General features: G+C 31.2%; 3 protein-coding genes and 1 long non-coding RNA gene across 5 annotated transcripts; 3 read left to right on the top strand and 1 right to left on the bottom strand.

The window, feature by feature from the left end:
- Positions 1-952: 952 nt before the first annotated feature.
- LOC114804791 (uncharacterized) lies at positions 953-9,719 on the bottom strand. Of its 2 annotated transcripts, none has more exons than XR_008471706.1 (4): positions 9,611-9,719; positions 4,370-4,686; positions 3,549-4,291; positions 953-3,483 (listed from the first exon to the last, which is right to left on the bottom strand). It is a non-coding gene; the product is annotated as an uncharacterized LOC114804791 (long non-coding RNA). The 2 variants fall into 2 exon arrangements; XR_008471705.1 differs by lacking the exon at positions 9,611-9,719 and adding an exon at positions 4,810-4,949.
- On the top strand, positions 2,834-9,183 carry LOC105218781 (two pore potassium channel protein sup-9). The gene is made up of 6 exons (XM_011194584.3): positions 2,834-2,975; positions 4,395-4,677; positions 4,829-5,019; positions 5,118-5,305; positions 7,179-7,339; positions 7,411-9,183. Exons 1-6 carry the CDS (start codon positions 2,849-2,851, stop codon positions 7,610-7,612), a joined length of 1,152 nt encoding a protein of 383 aa, XP_011192886.1. The 5' UTR covers positions 2,834-2,848; the 3' UTR covers positions 7,613-9,183.
- A 3,461-nt stretch (positions 9,720-13,180) lies between the features above and the next one.
- Positions 13,181-15,907, top strand: LOC105218780 (G2/mitotic-specific cyclin-B3). Its single transcript, XM_011194582.3, has 2 exons — positions 13,181-13,327; positions 13,388-15,907. The coding sequence occupies exon 2, from the start codon at positions 13,517-13,519 to the stop codon at positions 15,224-15,226; it is 1,710 nt and encodes a 569-aa protein (XP_011192884.2). The 5' UTR covers positions 13,181-13,327; positions 13,388-13,516; the 3' UTR covers positions 15,227-15,907.
- Positions 15,908-19,243: 3,336 nt separating this feature from the next.
- On the top strand, positions 19,244-20,136 carry LOC105218821 (protein lifeguard 1-like). The gene is made up of 2 exons (XM_054233707.1): positions 19,244-19,550; positions 19,581-20,136. The coding sequence occupies exons 1-2, from the start codon at positions 19,244-19,246 to the stop codon at positions 19,724-19,726; spliced, it is 453 nt and encodes a 150-aa protein (XP_054089682.1). The 3' UTR covers positions 19,727-20,136.
- Positions 20,137-22,274: the final 2,138 nt, after the last annotated feature.

Consider the following 22,274-nt stretch of genomic DNA (forward strand, 5'->3'; position numbering starts at 1 on the left):
GTCGGCGCGATGTGACACGACGGCAGGAAAAATCTAAAGTATTAATAAAAGAAAAAAATTTATATAAAGTTTTTAGAGCACAAATCGAATGAAAAAACCTATTAATTGAATTCAACTAGTATAAGTGTATCAGCCAGGCTTATATATACAATAAAATAAAATCTCTTGCAAAATTAAATTGTATAACCACAAACGCATAATAAAACGAAGTGAAAATAGAAAAAAATATAGTGAAATAGTATACGCAAAAAGTAGAAGAAACAAATGTTTAAATTCGAAATTCAAAGTGTTTTAAAGTGTTTTAATTCATTAGAATAAAAGACATAGTCTATGTAAAATTAACATCTGATTACAAATTTATGAAGGATTATCCTTTTACGAAAGTACATGCATATATATATTTGAGTATGTACTAGTGTGCAAGTTTACACATACATACGTATAATACATGCGCCTAAATGTATGTACCCATTTGCTAAAGACTTTCATGTGAAAACAAATATTTGGGCAGTGTGAAAAATATATTTTTTGAACAGTTTTGTGATACAAATATAGGTTTATTTCCAGCTTTATGCTTGATTAGTACTCTTAGTGCTTGTATACATGTATTTACAGCTTCAAAAACCGCTTAATGTAATTCAACATTAAAGTTGCCAAGTTTGTATTATTTATACAAGTTATATTTGTTTAAGAAGAACTCCTCGTTTTAACTTAACCGGGTGTCCAACATTGTTGAGATGTTACTCCTCATAAGGATGTTCATAATACATGTACCAAATCTCGGATCGTATATCGAATGGTTAAAAATGCGGCTTGAGATTTTATTTTTAAATAAATTTGATGATTTTTTATGTTCTTTTGTACATTTGTATACGGCCAATTATTGCTACTTAAATTTTGAATAAAAGGTCTGAAATAAATAATAAAGCAACAAATGAAAATGTTCATCTGATTCCTTAAAATACATATGCTTCTTTTATTATATATGCATTTCTATATATATATATATATATATATATATATATATGTATATGTAAAAGCAAGTATTGTTGTTATTGTGCCGCTATATAAATGCCATGTACATCCAGTTATCCCTGTCACTTCGAAATACAAATCAAATTCACTAGGATGTACTGAGAGCAGAGATTTTGCTCTCAAATCAGCGGCAAGAGAGTAACTTTTCATCATTTGTTCAGCCATCAAGTACATGATGCAATTGTCGGCACACAGCCTTCGTGAGTCCTTTGCTCAAAGACGTTTATTGCAATAAAGTTCACAAGTATACGATTTCAAATATGTTTATTTGACTGTAGCCAGACAAGCACAAAGCAGAGCAAGCTGACTTTCGGTGGAGTAGCTCGTGTAATAAATATGTGGCAAAGTTTGTTCAAAACATGTGCATTCAGTAGTTGGGTGTTTTTTACAAAGGATTTATCGCAAAACTGTTACTTGAATATATTTAACAACAACAAAAGTGGTTAACTTTCGTTAAGTCTGCTTAATAATAATCCTTGTGTGTATTTAAATTTATCTTACATACATACATACATATGTGCATAATTAAATGGTCCTTATACAGCAAGGATACATGATTTCGATACGACCAGTACTGTGCCTTTTGCCACCAAGATTAACAATAATGATATCGTCACTAAAATACCAACAAACACGACGCTCAACTGTGTTGAAACTTTTCGAAGCTTTGCTGCGTGGTGGTAAAGTCGCCGTTATACAGTTGCATACGCGATTCGAATGAATGTGACGTAAATTTACTTGTGTTTTGTAAGATTATAACCTCGTGTTCGGTTAAAAATAACACAAGGTCATCATAGAGTGCAAACGTAAATAGTTTCATTATCCTTCTGAGCGACCGTTCTACGAAACTTACATTTCCACTGTCGATTTTTTAAAGTCAAATGCGAGATTAAGATTACTTCTGAAATTCTTAATGCCATCGTCTATGTTAATGAGATACTGGTAACATTTTGCCCGCGCAAGCGAGTTTCTTTGAAATCCATTGACTGTTGTCATACTTTTGGAAGACTACAAATATGAATCTTCATTTGAAACGAATTTTAGGCCTTTCGGTGAAATTATTTTATGTTTTTTTTTTTGTTGTTGTAGCGGTAGAAAATATTCGGATTGATAGCTCTTGTCTGGGTAAAGATCAGTTTCCATTTCGGTTGCAGAAAAACCGTCGTGGGAACGGGAACGACTTTCTAAAATCAACATTTGAGTTTTGGAAATAGAAAAAAAGATACACGGGAGTTTATCATATTACATCTTGAGTTTTATGAGAGAATATGACTTTTCGCATGAAGAGGAAAGAGATCAAACGTATTCATACACGATTTCTTTTATTTTTAGATAAAAATTCGAATAACTGTGTATTAAAAACTAAAGTGATGAAATGTTAATTTATATAGTTAAGAATTTAGTGCATAAGCAAAAGATTCGTACTTAAAAAAAAAAAAACAAAAAGTGGAAAAAATAATAAAAAATTTTCAAAACCTACATATTAAGCACACGGCTAAGACAACTCCTTTATAAATGCCAAAATATTGGAAAATTGTTACATCTAACGACAACAATATAATTGTTAAAAACGTGTGGATAATAAGATCACGATCAATTTCATAAATTCCAATACAATAATGTACAGACCTATAAACTGATAAACTGATATCTATGCATATATGTATAATTGCAACGGAGTTTGAATGTATTTAGCGCTTAGCGATTCAACAGTGTCAAGTGATGTATTTTCAATATTCAAATAGAAAATACAAGTATTCATTATAATCGCAATGATAATGAAACTAAAAATAAAACTTCGCCTAAATGAAGAATGAAGAAACAAAATGTTCGCACGATATCCTTGATCGTGTGCACATTTACATATTTACTAGTTGGAGCTGCTGTATTTGACTCGCTCGAATCGGAAACGGAAAAGCGGCGCTGGGAAGCACTGCAAGGTGAGTATCAATATTTAAACAAAATAACTGTAAGTGTGCTCATCTGTAGGAAAACGCGACTATCTATTTACATATGTATGTACAAACATGTGTTTACATATACATATATAAAAATAAATCGGCAAGACGACAATCACAAGTGGCCCACTTCTGTAAGCACATTAAATAAAGTATGTGCTTGTGCTAAGGTGCTCTCATGCATGAGAGGGTTACGTACACAAAGACACACATTTATTTACAACTATGCATCCGGCTAGTCACTTACATGTTTGGCATGTTTATGGTGTTCGTGTGCACTTTCAAACGAGTGGCTTTCCAACAGATTTTGTCATTTGACTGTGTTGACGTCAATTGTTAATGAATATCGGTGGTAAATATTAAAGTACATAACATCTTATAAAATCATCTTGAATAGTAATTGGAAGCGTATTCAGCCTGCACTTTGACCGATTTTGTTGCTTTCACGTGCACTCAAAATATTTAGTATGTACATTCATCCAGCAGATAACTGAAAGAAAAATTGTTGTTTTGAAAAGAGACAAGATTACAATAGAATATTAGATTCCATCATACCATTTCACTCTATATTAGATAAAAAATAAAGCATCAATGAATATATTGAAATAGAACCTGGGATACCCAATCCTTCGGATATGTGTCCACTTCCTTCCAGAAATGTTCGAAATCGAAGTATATCTTTTCAAAACCTCAGATACCATACAATGAATATATTGAAATAGAACTTGGGATACCCAATCCTTCGGATATGTGTCCACTTCCTTCCAGAAATGTTCGAAATCGAAGTATATCTTTTCAAAATCTCAGATACCAATATTAAAACTTCTGTGCTTGTGCTCGATTTTAAACTGCTTGAAATTTTAAGGAAATGATCCGGTGGTCTTTATTCCGAATATATTAATATTGTAATGATATTATGTGAGCATTTTAGACATAACAATTCGTGCTGATAAAAATGTATGAAATCGGTTCATATGTTTCCCGAATGTTCCCTCGCCTCCTTGTAAATGGCGAGTTCTACTAGACATGAACTTATTTCTTAATTATTTGATTGAATTCCTTCGAACGAGCTCAATTATTCATATCTACAAAACTGTTGCTAAACGAAAGATCATTAAAACAAACCTGTGGAACATTATTTCGTAGACCGGAATCTGTTTTTTTTGTTTTTCTTTCTCATTTTCGGGTTTTCACCTACTATTTCAAAATGAATCGGCCAGTTCAAATCCAAATTTGCCGTCTCAGGGTAAAAACGAACCTTGGAATATATTTTCAAATCGAGGAGATATTTGTAATAGCTAAATATAAGCATATAACAGTTGGGGAAACGTATATATAAATATAAATTAGTATCTTTAATATTATTTAAACTATACCTCATTTCTGCTTATTCCATTTTAGCTGTGGAAGATATGATAATACGAAGATACAATATTTCACAAGAGGACTTCAAAGTGATGGAGACAGTTGTGCTTAAGTCAGAACCACATAAAGCTGGTCAACAATGGAAATTCACTGGTGCATTTTACTATGCAACAACAGTGTTGACAACTATCGGTTACGGTCATTCCACGCCAAGCACAATCGGTGGCAAACTCTTCACAATGTGTTATGCCATTGTGGGGATACCATTGGGCCTTGTGATGTTCCAAAGCATTGGAGAAAGAGTGAATAGACTGAGCAGGTTAATTGCCTATTAAATGCAAAATATATAAGTATTTATAAATAATATGTATATACATATGTACATACATATTTATATGTGCTGTGTATTTGCAAATATAATTGTGGAATTTTTTCTTAATATTTCGCTTACTTTTTCATATACAAAATAGCTATGTTATACAAGCAGTGAGGAAGTCACTACGTTGTAAACGAACTGCAGCTTCTGAAGTAGATTTAATATGCGTTGTGACAACGCTGAGCTCTTTAACGATAGCTGGTGGTGCTGCGGCTTTTTCACGCTACGAAGGTTGGAGCTATTTCGATTCAGTATATTACTGCTTTATTACTTTAACTACAATAGGTGAGTGTCTACTACTACTATAAATGCTTCGCAAAAGTTTACGAAATGAAATTATCATTGTATGTACATATGTGTAAATGCATTTCGTTTTCATTTAGGCTTTGGAGATATGGTAGCTTTACAAAAAGATAATGCACTCAACAACAAACCGCAATATGTAATGTTCGCATTGATATTCATATTGTTCGGTTTGGCCATTGTTGCCGCCTCGCTGAATCTGCTAGTACTGCGGTTTGTTACAATGAATACGGAGGATGAGCGAAGGGATGAAGCACAAGCTATGCAGGTGCAGAATCATTTCAATATTAATAATTTATTTTTATTTATTAATGAAAGTGATTTTTCCAATATATTCATACTTTTACAATTATTCTATCAAACATTCAAATATTTTACCTTTGATAATTGATGTTCAATTCCTCTAGTATTAGATGAAATCTATTATAATTATAACAATTTTTAGTAAATTATAAAAAAAAATGGCAAATCGAAAAAAGTCGGTGCTAAAATAGTTTGTCATTAGTTTTGTCATGGACTCGAACCTAAGTTGTACGAATCAGGTGTTGATATCTCTATGTTTAAAAAACAAGTGCTGACATCATTTGAAATGTTCTATACAGATTAAATAGCCCACAGAAAATCTGAGCAACGTAGAGTTCTGACTAAAGATTTTGTCACACTTGGCAAGTATATTGATTTTCTCTGCCAAAAAGTGGATTATTACAATACATTAGACCAATAGCTTGCAGATTACTTTTTTGAAACTTATTCGATGTTCACACCAGAAAACCGCTCGAATTCGTTCTGTAACTTTCATAGTCGATAGGATGAAAAATTCAAAAAGAAAATGTCATATTTGTTATTAAAATGTGTAGATTAATGAAGTTTACTTCTTTAATATCAGAACATAAAAAAATAAAATTCCAATTGGGGCAATAAGATATTCAAATCATCTCTATTGCCTTCTTGCCAAAAGTCATCTGATCTTATTATTTGAGTGAGCTAAAATATTAATTAAATACCATATATATTAAAGGCTTATGCATGCAAATAAATATGATTTTTATTAGCAATGCACGATTTACATAACTACCTACATAAATAATATAATACTATACATAAGCTAACACTTACATAAAAATATACCAGAATCCAAAAGTTAATAGCAGCTATATAAGACTATAAGATAAAGTTTTCTAAGAAAATTAAGTAGTACAATTTATAAAATCATTATAATGCATACAAGGATACTTCAGAAAATAATTTCTTAACATTTATATTTTTTTTATTTGCAACTATCAATTATTGCTTTATATATTCGAAGAGCTTTTATCTTTAATTATTGCACTGGGTTGAATCATTACGATAATTAAAATTTGGCACATTATTGCATGCCAATGCTTCAAATCGTTTTTACATGGTCATTTTAAAATAATTTTATAAAAAAAATTAAAATTTGCACATTTTAAATTTCTAACTAAAAAGTTTACAAACTAATAATATTTCTCTTGACTTACTTTTATTTAATTTAATTTCAATCAAAACGATAATAAATGTTAAACAAATATGTTTTCTTTTAATTTTCTTCACAAAAATGTATATTGGACCACGAACAATAAAATAGTTTATAACCAAGTCCAATATTTGGACAAAAGAGGTGATTGCGGTTTTTCAATTAAAAATTAAAAATGTTTGACAATAAATAAACATATAAATACAATATTTTCTAATACTTACTTATGCCCGAGACTCAAAATTCTTTACCCGCCTAAACCACAAGTGCAAAACAACCCCAGAAGATAAACAAACTACTGTATATGATTGCCACAAAACATTTTAACTCTGCTCAAAACACAACGAGAAACTATTTAAAATATTTATCCTTAAATTCATTGAACACTGAATACAAAGCAATAAAAATTTAATAATAATAATAATTTTGCATTTAATTTTATATTAATGATTCGATAAAGATATCTTTAGAAGATGCTTAAAATTTTTCATCTTGAAATATTCAACTTTGTATTCTTTGTACCAATGAAGACACGCTACATTTCAGAAACACGATTTTTAATAATTCCTTCCGAAGTGCAATGCATACATACATATACATATACATTTTAATTACTAATATGCTCGATTTCGTAATAAATTTGCAGGCTTTACAAGTTGCTGTTAAATTAGAAGGTGATGTTATTACAGCAAATGGGTCCATTTTAAGTGGATATGAAGGTCATGAAGTTCAGTCAAATAGTAGTGGATCAACTACATCCATGTGTTCATGTAGCTGTGCACGTTTTAGTGCAAATCGTCATAAAACGTGAGTATATCATTTGATTATTATTATCGAAATTTAATTTATACTACCTTTACAATTTCTACATGTGAAAGGCATCAATACAAAGCGCGTCGTTCACCCTCGCATATACGTCACTTATTGCCGGAAGTTGTACCAATGCAGGACCTAAGCTACGATACGCACAGCCTCAATGCCGATGGGCTCGATATCGTGGATACATCATCAGTCTCGCCTTCGAAACCACACAGACAATTACTCAAACGCAATGTATCGCTACTATCTTTTCGTATTTAAAATACAATTACTATTAATTAAAATAACATTTAAGTATTATAGGTTCATACATTAATTAGTAGGTATGCTTAAATACAATAATTTTTGATTCGCTGGTAATTAAAGCTTTTCAGATCGCTTTATTGTGTGTGCTACATGCATGCGGCATCGATGTGTATGTGGTATACGTGTTTAAATATTTATAAATAGTTGTTGGATCGTTGCGGCGATCTCAAACTAATGCAGGAATATATTATGCACTTTTCTGCGCTTCATTTGCGAATATGTATGTATGTAAATATTAATGAAAAAAAATTTATGAAACCACTTATAATTAGTTAGGTAGGTATAAGCTTAGCGAAAACCTATCAAAAAATAGATTTCTTTAATATAGTCATTCATATAATAAGAACTTCTGCTGCTATTAATAGCTTAAGCGTATTCCCCGCTTTATTATTAAGACCGTTAAAACGTTTTGAACTTTTATATTCATACTTTTTTTATTAAAATATTTAAGAAATTCAACCTCTTCTTTTATAGTATTGAATATTGTAGGAAGTACAACACAAAAAATATTTTTTTTTTCAAAATATGAATTTATGTATAAATTGCAATACATAAGGTGTTTTCTTCCTTTACATAAGTATGGAAATTTTCATATGCAGCTTTTTAAACACGACCATATCTATTTCTTTGCATAGATTACATTTGCATAATTTACATTAACTCAATAAATATTAAATTTTATTAGAAATATCAAACGATAATTAATAAAATCGAATCCCAAAAGAGGTTTGACCAAAACGAATGTGCGAATGGATACTCAATTTTTACATATACCATACAATTTGGAGTCTCCAAAAATGCTTAGCCTTTATACGGTCAAACAGATGCAATTTTTGCTGTAAAAAGCATTAAAACAAGAAATGATAAGATCGACGTCTTTTCAACAGTTATGACAAACTATTCAGATACATACATACATCGGTATTGAAAAATATTTGCCTACGTAAAAATCTTTTCCTGATGCAATATAAAAACTATTTTAATAGTAAACTTTAAAATCACTCATTTAAATATTATTTTATGAAATAGATACAAATTAAAAACAGTTCCATCACTGCCAAATTCATAACCTGATACAAAAATTAACCCGTAGCAAGCATACTCTATGTAAAGGAGTACAAATTTTTAACTGGCACATACAAATGTACATAACCATAAAGATATACGCATGCACATCTCTAGCAACAAAAGCTTACATTTACAAAATTTATTACGAAACTTTGCAACGTACTTTACAAATAATTTAGTGTTTTATTTAATTTGTTTACGGTTTTTAATTTAATTTAATCTATTATAGATATTGAAATGATAAAATATTTATTGTTAAGTATTTTGAGCAAATTGAAAAACTTATTTATAGCGCCCTTATAAGTTGTGAAATAAAGGTAATGTTAGAATTGCTTACATACTGCTATGTTTAACATTCGAAATTTTTTCAATTTTATGTAAATTTTAATAATTCTTGCATTTAATTCATACATTCCCAAAACTCATGCCAATACTTTTTAGATAGATACAAAATATGGGAGTAAGGATCATTCACACACACTTCCTAGCTCATATCATTTAAACAAACGTTACCTTCGAAATACCTTATTACCTACATATACACAGAATAAGCAAACAAATCAGTTATTCAAACTTTAATATCATCGACTCTTTTTCAAGATGCATCAGTTATCGAATTTATGGTATATAATTAATATTTAATAAACCACATTTGAAAATATTGAATGGGATCATCTGCAATAGCTTGATGAAAAAGGTTAGAGAAAATGCATAATTACATACATATGTACATGATCAAATGTATATATACCAAATATTTATAACCATTCCCATTTTTTACGATTCTTTTAAAATGTTTACCATTAGGAATTATGTACATTATAATAGTTTTTATACTTACATAAATTGAATCTTAAAAATTATTCTAAGTAGATATGTACGTACCTATGAAAGTAGGTGTTTGCCATGACAGTACAGTTGTTTACCATGTTAATGTACATTAAATGCATGTAGCATTAAAATGCGGCACTCGCAAATGAAGAGGCAATTTTTTACAGCAAATGGGTCCATTTTAAGTGGATATGAAGGTCATGAAGTTCAGTCAAATAGTAGTGGATCAACTACATCCATGTGTTCATGTAGCTGTGCACGTTTTAGTGCAAATCGTCATAAAACGTGAGTATATCATTTGATTATTATTATCGAAATTTAATTTATACTACCTTTACAATTTCTACATGTGAAAGGCATCAATACAAAGCGCGTCGTTCACCCTCGCATATACGTCACTTATTGCCGGAAGTTGTACCAATGCAGGACCTAAGCTACGATACGCACAGCCTCAATGCCGATGGGCTCGATATCGTGGATACATCATCAGTCTCGCCTTCGAAACCACACAGACAATTACTCAAACGCAATGTATCGCTACTATCTTTTCGTATTTAAAATACAATTACTATTAATTAAAATAACATTTAAGTATTATAGGTTCATACATTAATTAGTAGGTATGCTTAAATACAATAATTTTTGATTCGCTGGTAATTAAAGCTTTTCAGATCGCTTTATTGTGTGTGCTACATGCATGCGGCATCGATGTGTATGTGGTATACGTGTTTAAATATTTATAAATAGTTGTTGGATCGTTGCGGCGATCTCAAACTAATGCAGGAATATATTATGCACTTTTCTGCGCTTCATTTGCGAATATGTATGTATGTAAATATTAATGAAAAAAAATTTATGAAACCACTTATAATTAGTTAGGTAGGTATAAGCTTAGCGAAAACCTATCAAAAAATAGATTTCTTTAATATAGTCATTCATATAATAAGAACTTCTGCTGCTATTAATAGCTTAAGCGTATTCCCCGCTTTATTATTAAGACCGTTAAAACGTTTTGAACTTTTATATTCATACTTTTTTTATTAAAATATTTAAGAAATTCAACCTCTTCTTTTATAGTATTGAATATTGTAGGAAGTACAACACAAAAAATATTTTTTTTTTCAAAATATGAATTTATGTATAAATTGCAATACATAAGGTGTTTTCTTCCTTTACATAAGTATGGAAATTTTCATATGCAGCTTTTTAAACACGACCATATCTATTTCTTTGCATAGATTACATTTGCATAATTTACATTAACTCAATAAATATTAAATTTTATTAGAAATATCAAACGATAATTAATAAAATCGAATCCCAAAAGAGGTTTGACCAAAACGAATGTGCGAATGGATACTCAATTTTTACATATACCATACAATTTGGAGTCTCCAAAAATGCTTAGCCTTTATACGGTCAAACAGATGCAATTTTTGCTGTAAAAAGCATTAAAACAAGAAATGATAAGATCGACGTCTTTTCAACAGTTATGACAAACTATTCAGATACATACATACATCGGTATTGAAAAATATTTGCCTACGTAAAAATCTTTTCCTGATGCAATATAAAAACTATTTTAATAGTAAACTTTAAAATCACTCATTTAAATATTATTTTATGAAATAGATACAAATTAAAAACAGTTCCATCACTGCCAAATTCATAACCTGATACAAAAATTAACCCGTAGCAAGCATACTCTATGTAAAGGAGTACAAATTTTTAACTGGCACATACAAATGTACATAACCATAAAGATATACGCATGCACATCTCTAGCAACAAAAGCTTACATTTACAAAATTTATTACGAAACTTTGCAACGTACTTTACAAATAATTTAGTGTTTTATTTAATTTGTTTACGGTTTTTAATTTAATTTAATCTATTATAGATATTGAAATGATAAAATATTTATTGTTAAGTATTTTGAGCAAATTGAAAAACTTATTTATAGCGCCCTTATAAGTTGTGAAATAAAGGTAATGTTAGAATTGCTTACATACTGCTATGTTTAACATTCGAAATTTTTTCAATTTTATGTAAATTTTAATAATTCTTGCATTTAATTCATACATTCCCAAAACTCATGCCAATACTTTTTAGATAGATACAAAATATGGGAGTAAGGATCATTCACACACACTTCCTAGCTCATATCATTTAAACAAACGTTACCTTCGAAATACCTTATTACCTACATATACACAGAATAAGCAAACAAATCAGTTATTCAAACTTTAATATCATCGACTCTTTTTCAAGATGCATCAGTTATCGAATTTATGGTATATAATTAATATTTAATAAACCACATTTGAAAATATTGAATGGGATCATCTGCAATAGCTTGATGAAAAAGGTTAGAGAAAATGCATAATTACATACATATGTACATGATCAAATGTATATATACCAAATATTTATAACCATTCCCATTTTTTACGATTCTTTTAAAATGTTTACCATTAGGAATTATGTACATTATAATAGTTTTTATACTTACATAAATTGAATCTTAAAAATTATTCTAAGTAGATATGTACGTACCTATGAAAGTAGGTGTTTGCCATGACAGTACAGTTGTTTACCATGTTAATGTACATTAAATGCATGTAGCATTAAAATGCGGCACTCGCAAATGAAGAGGCAATTTTTTCTCTTTTCTTATAATAAATAAGTAATGAACATCCGTTAAAAGACTTTGTAATATAGAGAACACTGAAAAATACAAATAAATTTACATTTATGAAAAAAAATGGTTCGGTTGTCTTCTTTATAATTTAAAAATATTATTATATACATACATATCTTCAATTTAATATATATATCTTCAATTTAAAGTTTCTCTTAATCAAATTTTTCGAAAATTGTGCTCACCGATCAAATGATGTTGATATTTGTTGTTGTTACACGATTATCCACTTCATTATCATCATCATCTTTCCCTTGGCGAGCTGTCGGGAATAGGCCACTTTTGGAAACTGCAGAATTTGTAATTGCAAACGATTTTGAGTTTAAAGGAAAAGTATTCGTTGTCCGAAAATATTATAGGACAGCAGGTTGCTCCAATAATTACATAGTATGTATATTTAAGTGACTATCTAGTATGTAAAAACATATTCGCATTTAGAATCCTGGTGTCATGAGTAAAAAAGGCACATCGGATAGATCGAATTAAGTGTTACACTAGTTCTAAACACAAAAAGCACTGATATTGGAAAATATTGATTCATAGCTAACTAATAACTTTCTAGAGAATATCTATTAAATAAAAAAAAAAATGTTTTCACTTTAGTTGAAATTCGTCTCTCGACTATGAACACACGTATGTATCTTAATTTTATATTTTAAAATTTGAATTAATGTAATAGAATGACGTATGATAAATATATTATTTAATGTTGGCAACGCATGTTAATAATCCCTATGAGTTTAATGGTTAATTCCGATTTGTTTAATGAAACCCTTTATTTAGTAAAAAATGTTTCAAACATCCACATTTTCAAAAATTATTACTGCTAATATGATGTTTTTATATTGTAAAATAAGAAATATTTAGCTTCATAAATTAGACCTATTTATTATTTTATTCTGTCCTAATGTAATCAACTAAATGCATATGAAAATGCAACCCTACATAAATCAACCGCAGCTAACATTAGATCGTGTAGTACTGATGCCCATTTGTGTCTTTGCGAACGCCGTTAAGCGTAGAGCGGCATAATTTCTGTCCAGGTGTTTTTGAAATTAGATTATTGTTTGGTAAGTGGGTATTTTATATAAAATTTATTTTTAAGTAATGTAATGTTTTCATTTTTGTAGGAAGTTGAAAAAGCAAAATTCCAGCACGTTAAACGAATATTAATGACAAAAGCAAGCACAGTGACTGAGAACAGTGTGAATTGAGCCGCAGATTAAAGGACGAAAATAATACGCATTTTTTTATTTAAAATGGCGCCAACAAAGAATACCCGTGCAGTTTCTAAACAAACTGTATCGACAACTATAACCACATTAATGCCACAGCCACGAAAAGCACTTACTAGGCGAGGCACAATTAATGTGCAGGATCAAAATGTAGATATTATCCAGACGCGCGGCAAACGTAAAGCCGAACATAGTCCTGCAAAAAATGATAAAATTAAACGATCAGCGCTTGGCAATCTCACAAACAATGTTAAACTTACAACAATGACGACGAATAAAATGCATTCTGAAGAGGATTTAAAACAAAACCAAAATTTTACAAAGAGAAAAGAAAATCACATAATTGGGACACATGCACAAGTGCTTAAAGAAACGCAAAACACAATCGGAAATACGGATGCGGTTGCACGTAATGTTCCGCAAAAGAAAATGGCAACTAGAGCAAGTACGCGGAACGCTAACTTGGCCAATTCAACGATTGCCAAAATTTTGGAAGACAATAGCTATAAAGCGCCTATACCTAAGATTGAAACCGTACCATCAGCGCCATCAGTAAAAACACGAAAATCGGAGAATAACAATTTAATGCCTCCACTACCAGCTGCACCAGTTGCAGTAGCAGTACCCTTAAAACCAGCTCTACCCAATAAGCCAGTACGAAGAATTTCTAATGAATTCAATAAAACTGAAGAAAGCTTATACATGTCGGCGCTGGAAGATATTTCCAGTTCCGAGTCGATGCGTTTGTCTGGTAATTTTGAAGCCGCAAAGCGACGATCGGCTTTACTATTGCAAGAGAAAATGAAGGTGGATGGTTCACCAGATAAAGAAATTGGTGATAAACCTCCGCCTACATCGGTTCCGGAAGGCGTTGAAGATTTTGATAAGGCCAACTGGAATGATATCTTTCAAGTATCTCACTATGCCATGGATATATTTAATTATATGAAATCACGCGAAGAAGAGTTCCCTGTAACAGATTACATGGAAAAACAAATACATTTGACCAAATGGATGCGCACACTATTGGTAGACTGGATGGTCGAAGTGCAAGAGACATTTGAATTGAATCATGAAACACTCTATTTGGCGGTAAAGATTGTTGATCTCTTTTTATGTCGTGTCATTATCAATAAGGACGTACTGCAGTTGCTTGGTGCATCTGCGCTTTTCATTGCATGCAAATTCGATGAACGCACGCCGCCATTAATCGAGGATTTCCTTTATATATGTGATGGCGCGTATAAACATAATGAACTGATTCGAATGGAAATGACCACACTTCGAACTATAAATTATGATCTTGGAATACCATTATCATATCGATTTTTACGACGTTACGCCCGTTGTGCCAAAGTTTCAATGCCGACGCTCACATTAGCACGTTATATTTTAGAATTGTCACTAATGGACTACGCCACTATACAATTTAGCGATTCAAAACTTGCATGTGCAGCTTTATTCATGTCTTTGCGCTTACATGGCGATACAAATCCCTGGACATTGACGCTGGAATACTATACTGGATATTTGTTGACAGATTTCGCCGAAATTGTACCGGTTCTAAATGCTGCATTGCATCGTAAACCTAAAGTCAAGACAATACGCAGTAAATACTCACATAAGATATTCCATGAAGTTGCCAAAGTTCCACTGCTTACTACTGAAGAACTATTTGAGAATAATTTAGACCTGAATATTAGCATAAAACTTGATGAATCTAAGAGCTCGTAAAAAACACAAAATTTAGCTAACTTAGTTGAATATTATATACACATTAAACATTACCAATAATCAACCCAAATCATGACATATTGAACAATTAACAAACGTCATCTGCATTTTACATCATAAAACATTAACCACCTCAACCATAATGTTTTTAGTTTTAAGCAACATCGATATTAAATTAGTTTATATATTTTTGTTTTATTTTTTAAGTTATTTTAATAATGAACCTGAACATTTGATAAACATATTGCGTTTGCAGTTTGTAGTTTGTATTTCGTTATAATTTTATTATGCAATTAATATCTCCTCTAACCGAAACGAGGTGATATTCTAAATTTATACAAAACTACTGCGTGTAATGTAATTTCCGCGCACTTATAGCAAAGAAAGCATGCTCTCATTTTTTTATTTTGTTTTATTATTTTTAGTATTTAAACATATTTCAGAAATTATATTTCATGTGGTCATTTAGTCGCACAGCTAATCCTGCAAGAGACCAATATGACTCAATGCTAAAACACAAGGACTGAGGGAATTCGACACCTACCTAATATAACAACACACATACGTAAAGGGACGACCTATGCACGTCCATTGCCATATCAAAAGCAACTTAATTTTGTAAACTATCACTATCATTACTATTATGTAAATTTTAATAAAGCATCGTACAACTCGAAACAACCATTTTTTGTCTCAAAAATTTCTCTATTCATATTTAATTGTTATAATATTTAATTTGTTTCATTTGGTTCCCATAGTTGTTGTTTTTGGTTCAATTTAACTTGGACATGTTACATTTAACCAACAATTTTAACATTTTATTTACGCTTACTAGTAATATAGTTAAGGTTTTGTGTTCTAAATTTTTTAATAAAGATATACCATGAAAAAAGAAACTGACTCATATACCTTTAATGTGTTAATTTAAAGTGCACTATCTATTTTCCGGATAGCATAGATATGTATACATATAGCCACAAATGCAAGAATATGTGTATGTATGTATGTTCATATGATTTTACTTAATGTTTGCCGCGTCGCTCTTTGATTCATAAAACTGTTTCCTTCTATATGCTCTATAAAAAAAGAAAAGAAACAACCAATGCATTATATTCCACCCATTATCTTTTCAACTATTTTTTCTACCTAAGGCAGCTGTTGCTCATCTTATTGGCTGCTTGTTTGTTTAAGACACTATTATTGTGTTATATGTAAGTATGATTCGCAAGCTGCTCTTGCACGGACATCAGTTGCAGACACCGGTGGAAAGCAAAATTGTCAAAAATAGACAAGAAGTCTTTATAAGAAACTACATACACATACACATAAATATAAGTATGTACGAGTATGTGCTTTGCGCACATTAGTTATTCTATTGTAATTTTCAAAAAGGCATACGGTTTATTTGATGCATATACAGCTGCCGAGATTTCTAAGGATGCTTGTGCATTTTTCACTAATTTTCGGAAAACTATGTAATTGCAAATTTATGTTATGTAATTCCATTTTTGGACACCAAGGATTTACGGAGTGCTTCGAAATAATTGGCATAGCAGCAATATTATACAATTTTATATGTAATGCTATGTACGAAGGAACTAAAGCGCTTTAAAACACAAAGGAAATGGGAGTTTACACTTCGTCATAGTAAAGTTTAACGTTGCTCAATAGTCAATTCGGTAGCATTCTTCAAAAACAAATTGGAGAAAGTTTAATGCCACTGAAACAACAACAACTTGCTAATTAAACTCACACACTCGTTCCCTTCAATCTTACATATAATATTGAAAACAAGTTAAAATGGTTTCGAATCAACATTCAAAATTTTTTTAAAACAATAATTTTGTAGATGTGTTTAAATGAAAGCACAGTGAAACCAAAATAGACCAGGATCGCTTTTCTGCAAAGGCTAGTAGATTTTCTATTGCGTATGACAACTGAAGAAGCTGAAAGAAATCCATTTGCTGAAATGCTTTGTTAAGACGCAGAGTTGAGATAAATTTAGTTAAGTAAAGTAATGAAATATATGTATGTACATATGTATGTACGTCTAAAATAATTGCATTCAATTTGAGATTGGCGAAGAGAATTGCTGCCCAGCCGAATGCACTGACATCTGTTGGTAGCACGCTAACGCTTCCATTCGATTGAGTCAGTGCGCAAGCGTAACGACTTTTTTCGCACCTTCGTAAGCAGTTACGTATGTATGGGTGTGTTCGACAAGAAGTTCAAAGGTGTACGTGAACATAAGGTACTTTTATTTTGATTCTTTCGCTTGATGTGTGATAAACGCGCACTCGTACCACCGCCGCTCAATTGCTGTGTGATGGCTCATGTGATCAGAATACATATTACGGATGGCCGGCATCCTGATGATAAATTCTACTACAGAAATTGTTATTGCATTTGTAAAGTACAGAATTATTTCAATTGTGCGATTAAAAGACATGTAGCTAATGAGACGCGTCAATGTTCGTAGTCGTATCTATCTAGTCTTACCATGGTGATTTAATGTTAGCGTCAAAAAAAAAAAATATATATATATATACAGTGGCACTTCTCTAACTCGAATCACCATAATCCATAAAAACACTTCAAGTTAGAGAGACTTCGATTTATAGAAATTTTCAATAAAATATAAATCTATCAAAAATTAATAAAGAAATTAATTAAAAAGTTTTAATTATTTACTTTGCAAAAAGTTTTATTTAAATACGTTAAAACGTGTATTCTGTAATTTTATTTGTTTCAGTTTACTATTGTTTGGCTCTTGAAAATCTATGAAAATCATTAGAGTAATATCATATTTTTTGTTCACCTCCATACGATATAGAGAGATTCTTTTAAGATTCCGTCTCGATAGTAAAATTTTAAGTTTTGTATTATGCTCTGGTCGAAAAGTTCGATGTATAGAAGGAGATTTATGAAATTCGATTTCTATCGCCAATTCAAGAGTTCGAGTTATGGAGAACTTTAAGTTAAGGAAGTTTCAGTTATGGAAGGAGATTTGTATGAAATTCGATTTCTAAACGCTATTGCCAATACAAAAGTTCGAGTTATTTAAGTTCCACTGTATATACATATATTATCTGATTTAATAATAAATCATAGTATGTTAAATTTTAACTAATTTAATAAAGTAAATAAATAGAAAACTATAACAATATGTTAGAGACGTCAAAGTTATGGAAGGTTAAGCTTTTTGTTTTAATCTTAATTATTAAATCATCAGTATATTTACATAGTATGTATGTATTAACCTTACTTTACGGCAATGGTAAAAAAGTAATAAAAAAATAGATCTCGGCGTAAAACTTTAAGAATATTTAGAGTGCCAGTTTCTCGATAAACTGTATTCTGCAGTCCTTCACAACAATTTACTTTAATTTTTTTCTCTTTAATAATTTTTATTGTTAGTAGATAAACAATTTTTTGCCAGCAAAAAGGTCAAGAGAGTACGCAATTGATTAACAACATTGTTAATGCGAATGAAATAAAAATATTTTTGTTTTTAATCATCAATAAGTAGATGTCCTTGCACGAAAGTTTATTATTAACAAACAGAATCGAATGTTATCAGTGAAATGTAAGCTTATCTTGGGTTTTTTCACAGCACACTCATATAGAAAGGCTGGTTCAAATGCAAGATTATTAGCAAAGCATTGCTTTAAACAAAATAATTTTGTCATTTAGAGATTTATACCTATAATTAAGCATGACACAATTCTATATGACCAACTTGAGACACTCTTAGTTCCCTACTCTCTTACAAATAATTCGAAATATAAGATTTATTGGTTAAAAAGCATTTCAAACAGTCGTTTCAAATTTTCTTACTTCTAAATATTAATGCTTGAAGTAAATAACATTTGTACCACCTTATACGTGAGAATTCGTAAATTATTTTTATATAAAAGATTAGCGAAACCAAATTGTTCAGTTCTATCTTTCTGAGTATTGAGCGCGGTTTAACGCATCCAAAGTTTTAATTATAATATTACACATACTAAGTGTAAAATGAAGCTTATAATAGCATCTATTTTCACATTTTCTATAATTTCATTGGTTTCGGCACGACCGACATTTGATAAAATAGCGAACGCTTTATTGGACGTATTGGACCCAGATACAAATTATCCAAACAGTCACCATGGCGGTTACCATCAACACCAACATGATCACCACTATTATGGAGGTGGCGCTCAACCAAACGGTTACTATCCAAATCCCAATGTAGGTTATCCTCGTGTGGAGCAAACCTACTATCCATCACAAGGAGCATATCCACAAGGACCATACCCACAAGGACCATATACACAAGGAACTTACCCACAAGGACCATATCAACAAGGACCTTACCCACAAGGACCACACCAACAAGGATATTACCCCCAACGTCCTTATTATAATAATAGAGGTCATGGAAACACTGCACCGGATGTTTCGGTGGAAATTATTGGCAGCTATCAACCGACGGGATATCGTCAACGTGGTTATTAATAAAATTGCTAAAGAAATGTTGCTCTTTTAAATGTGTGTCTATATTAATTTATATTTGTGTTAATATGCGTCTGAAATTTTGGGATTAGATCGATGTATTTTTAATGATAATGCAAAAAAAAATAATAATTCTAAAGAGATTGACGTTCATTTAGTGCTATTTGTGGTTCAAGCCTTGATTATATCTTGTAAATGGAGAGTACTACGAGATATAAGCCAGCTTTAAAAATTGTGAGTCGATCTTTCTTAATTTTCCGATATCAACCGAAAGTACAGCGAGTGTTCCTTAAGATATTATTTTATACCAAAGATTGGTATAAATAAGATCCGAGCCCAAGAAAAGCATATTTTTGTAACTAACAGTCTGAAATAGAAAAGCCATCTATAATTATATATTTTTATGTATCAAATTGTTTCGACATTTTTTTATTTTTACATTCTCCATAGATATAACGTATAACTAACGTCTTATGTCTAGAAGGTGTTCAATGCTCGGAGTGGTTCGTGTGAGGTATATCGAATCTGGAAATATGACCGCTTTGTTTCGTATAAGTTGACTCAATTCTGCGTTAATTGTTGTGACCTTTGACGTTGTTGTTGTGCTTTGTGGTGTCGTTGATATAATTTGCACGAATGGTTTTGCAGTAGTTGCAATTTGAGGCTGAATAAGACCGGTTGTTGGAAATTTTGTTGGTTGCGATTGATTGGATAGATTTGGTATTTTAGTATTTTGCAGAAATGGATTTAACGTATATGGGTGCTGTACAGTGGCAGGTGGCGTATTTTGCGTAGTATATGCAGTAGTTTGACGATTTGTTAAAAATGGATTTTGCATAAACGGATTTTGAAGCATTTCTTTATTGAGAAAAGGGTTGTCGGGAATATTTCTTCTGAATTGACTTCGATTATATTCAGTCAATGTTGGCTGCGCAGTTATTTTCGTTAATAAATTGTTGTTGGAATTAATATTTTGTGAGCCAAGTGGCTGATGTATTGCTTCCATTCTTACCGCTGGTCTGGTAAATAATGCTGCATTAGTAAACTTAGCACCCATTTCGACGTTAGTGTTCAAAATTGCGCTATTACGAGTGTTTCCATTATTATATTCAATCGCTTGGTAAGAGTTGTGATGATTATAATTGCCGTTATTTCGATTGTGCATTTGTGTAATGCCAATTTGGCCGTTAGGTTCTTGTATCAATTTATTTCCATTCTTCATATCATTTCCAATGAATCCATTGTCATTATGGTATACATTGTTGTTGCTATTATATTGTCCATTGATTTGTAGCTGTCTTGAATTATGAGCTTGTTGATTACCTCTTGGCTTTTGCGCATTGTTTAAATGAACTCTCTGAAAGGTTTGAGGTTGTTGCTGATAATATTGATTATTTGGAAGACCATGGCGTTGTTGAGTCAGTTGTTGTGATGATATGATTTTGCCAGTTGGATTGCGTTGAGGCGTTTGACGTTCTAAAATGAATACACCGCCGTCCGTGAACTCATGGACATGACTGTTAGCAATAAATGGTGGTGCTGCTGCTCGGCGATTACGTCTTAGCATACCGTCAGTTGTTTCGGCATCTTTCGTAGATCGATAACGCTCTATAGCACCGTTACAAAAGTAAATTTGCGTTAGTCCAATGAGGACAAATATTAAATATTCAAACCACATTTTATAAAATTCTCATTTCACCGCTAAAAACGTTTAAGCTCATTGATTATTTACGACTAAAATGCTGTGTGTGCATCTACGCTCCGTATTGAACTGTTCGGCTGATATGGGAACGTTGAGTTGGTACTCAGCATTGCGTATTATGAAATGATTAATATTTTTTGTTTACAATATCAGCAATCATAATAAGTTGCCGGCCCAAAGAGATCTTTCAGCCTGCCGCTCAAAACAGGTTTGCATTATATCTTTGTACAGCTTCTAAGACGAGGAAATGCTTCAACCGACTGTGTATGTAAGTACATATTTACATTAAAATATGGAACCATGGAATGCTGTGAGCATCCGCGAAACAGTTGTTGTAAGTGTTTGTGAGATAAAAGTAAATAAAATAGATACAGAAATGGCAAACGGAAGTCGAACAATTTTATTTTATTCTAACATAGTTAGAACGGCTTTAGAAGAGCTGTTCAATGCTGGAAGATAAATATTTACATCCCTACCATTTAAATCTTCATTTATTTAAAAAAAAATTCTAGATGAATATGTCACTGCTTAGAGTTGATCGATTGTATTTCTCAGAAATCATCCACATATACTGATTACATATAGAATTCTCTTTATACTCTCGGAATATGTTGTAGGAAAGTGTAATCGATAATCGGTTGTTGAGTATATAGAACTGTCCGTTCATAGATCTGTCCGTAGGCGCAACATTTTCGGTAAAAAGATATGATATCTTCTTGAGGTATAAAATAAAGTCTCATAAACTAAATGAGCTACTATGTACATATATTTACCAATCGCTATGGCTAGTAATGTTGCTATTGCGTATGACAACTATTCTCAGTATACTTGAAAACGTAGACGACAACT

The sequence above is a fragment of the Zeugodacus cucurbitae genome, chromosome 2, assembly GCF_028554725.1.
Source record: "Zeugodacus cucurbitae isolate PBARC_wt_2022May chromosome 2, idZeuCucr1.2, whole genome shotgun sequence".
NCBI classification, from domain to species: domain Eukaryota; kingdom Metazoa; phylum Arthropoda; class Insecta; order Diptera; family Tephritidae; genus Zeugodacus; species Zeugodacus cucurbitae.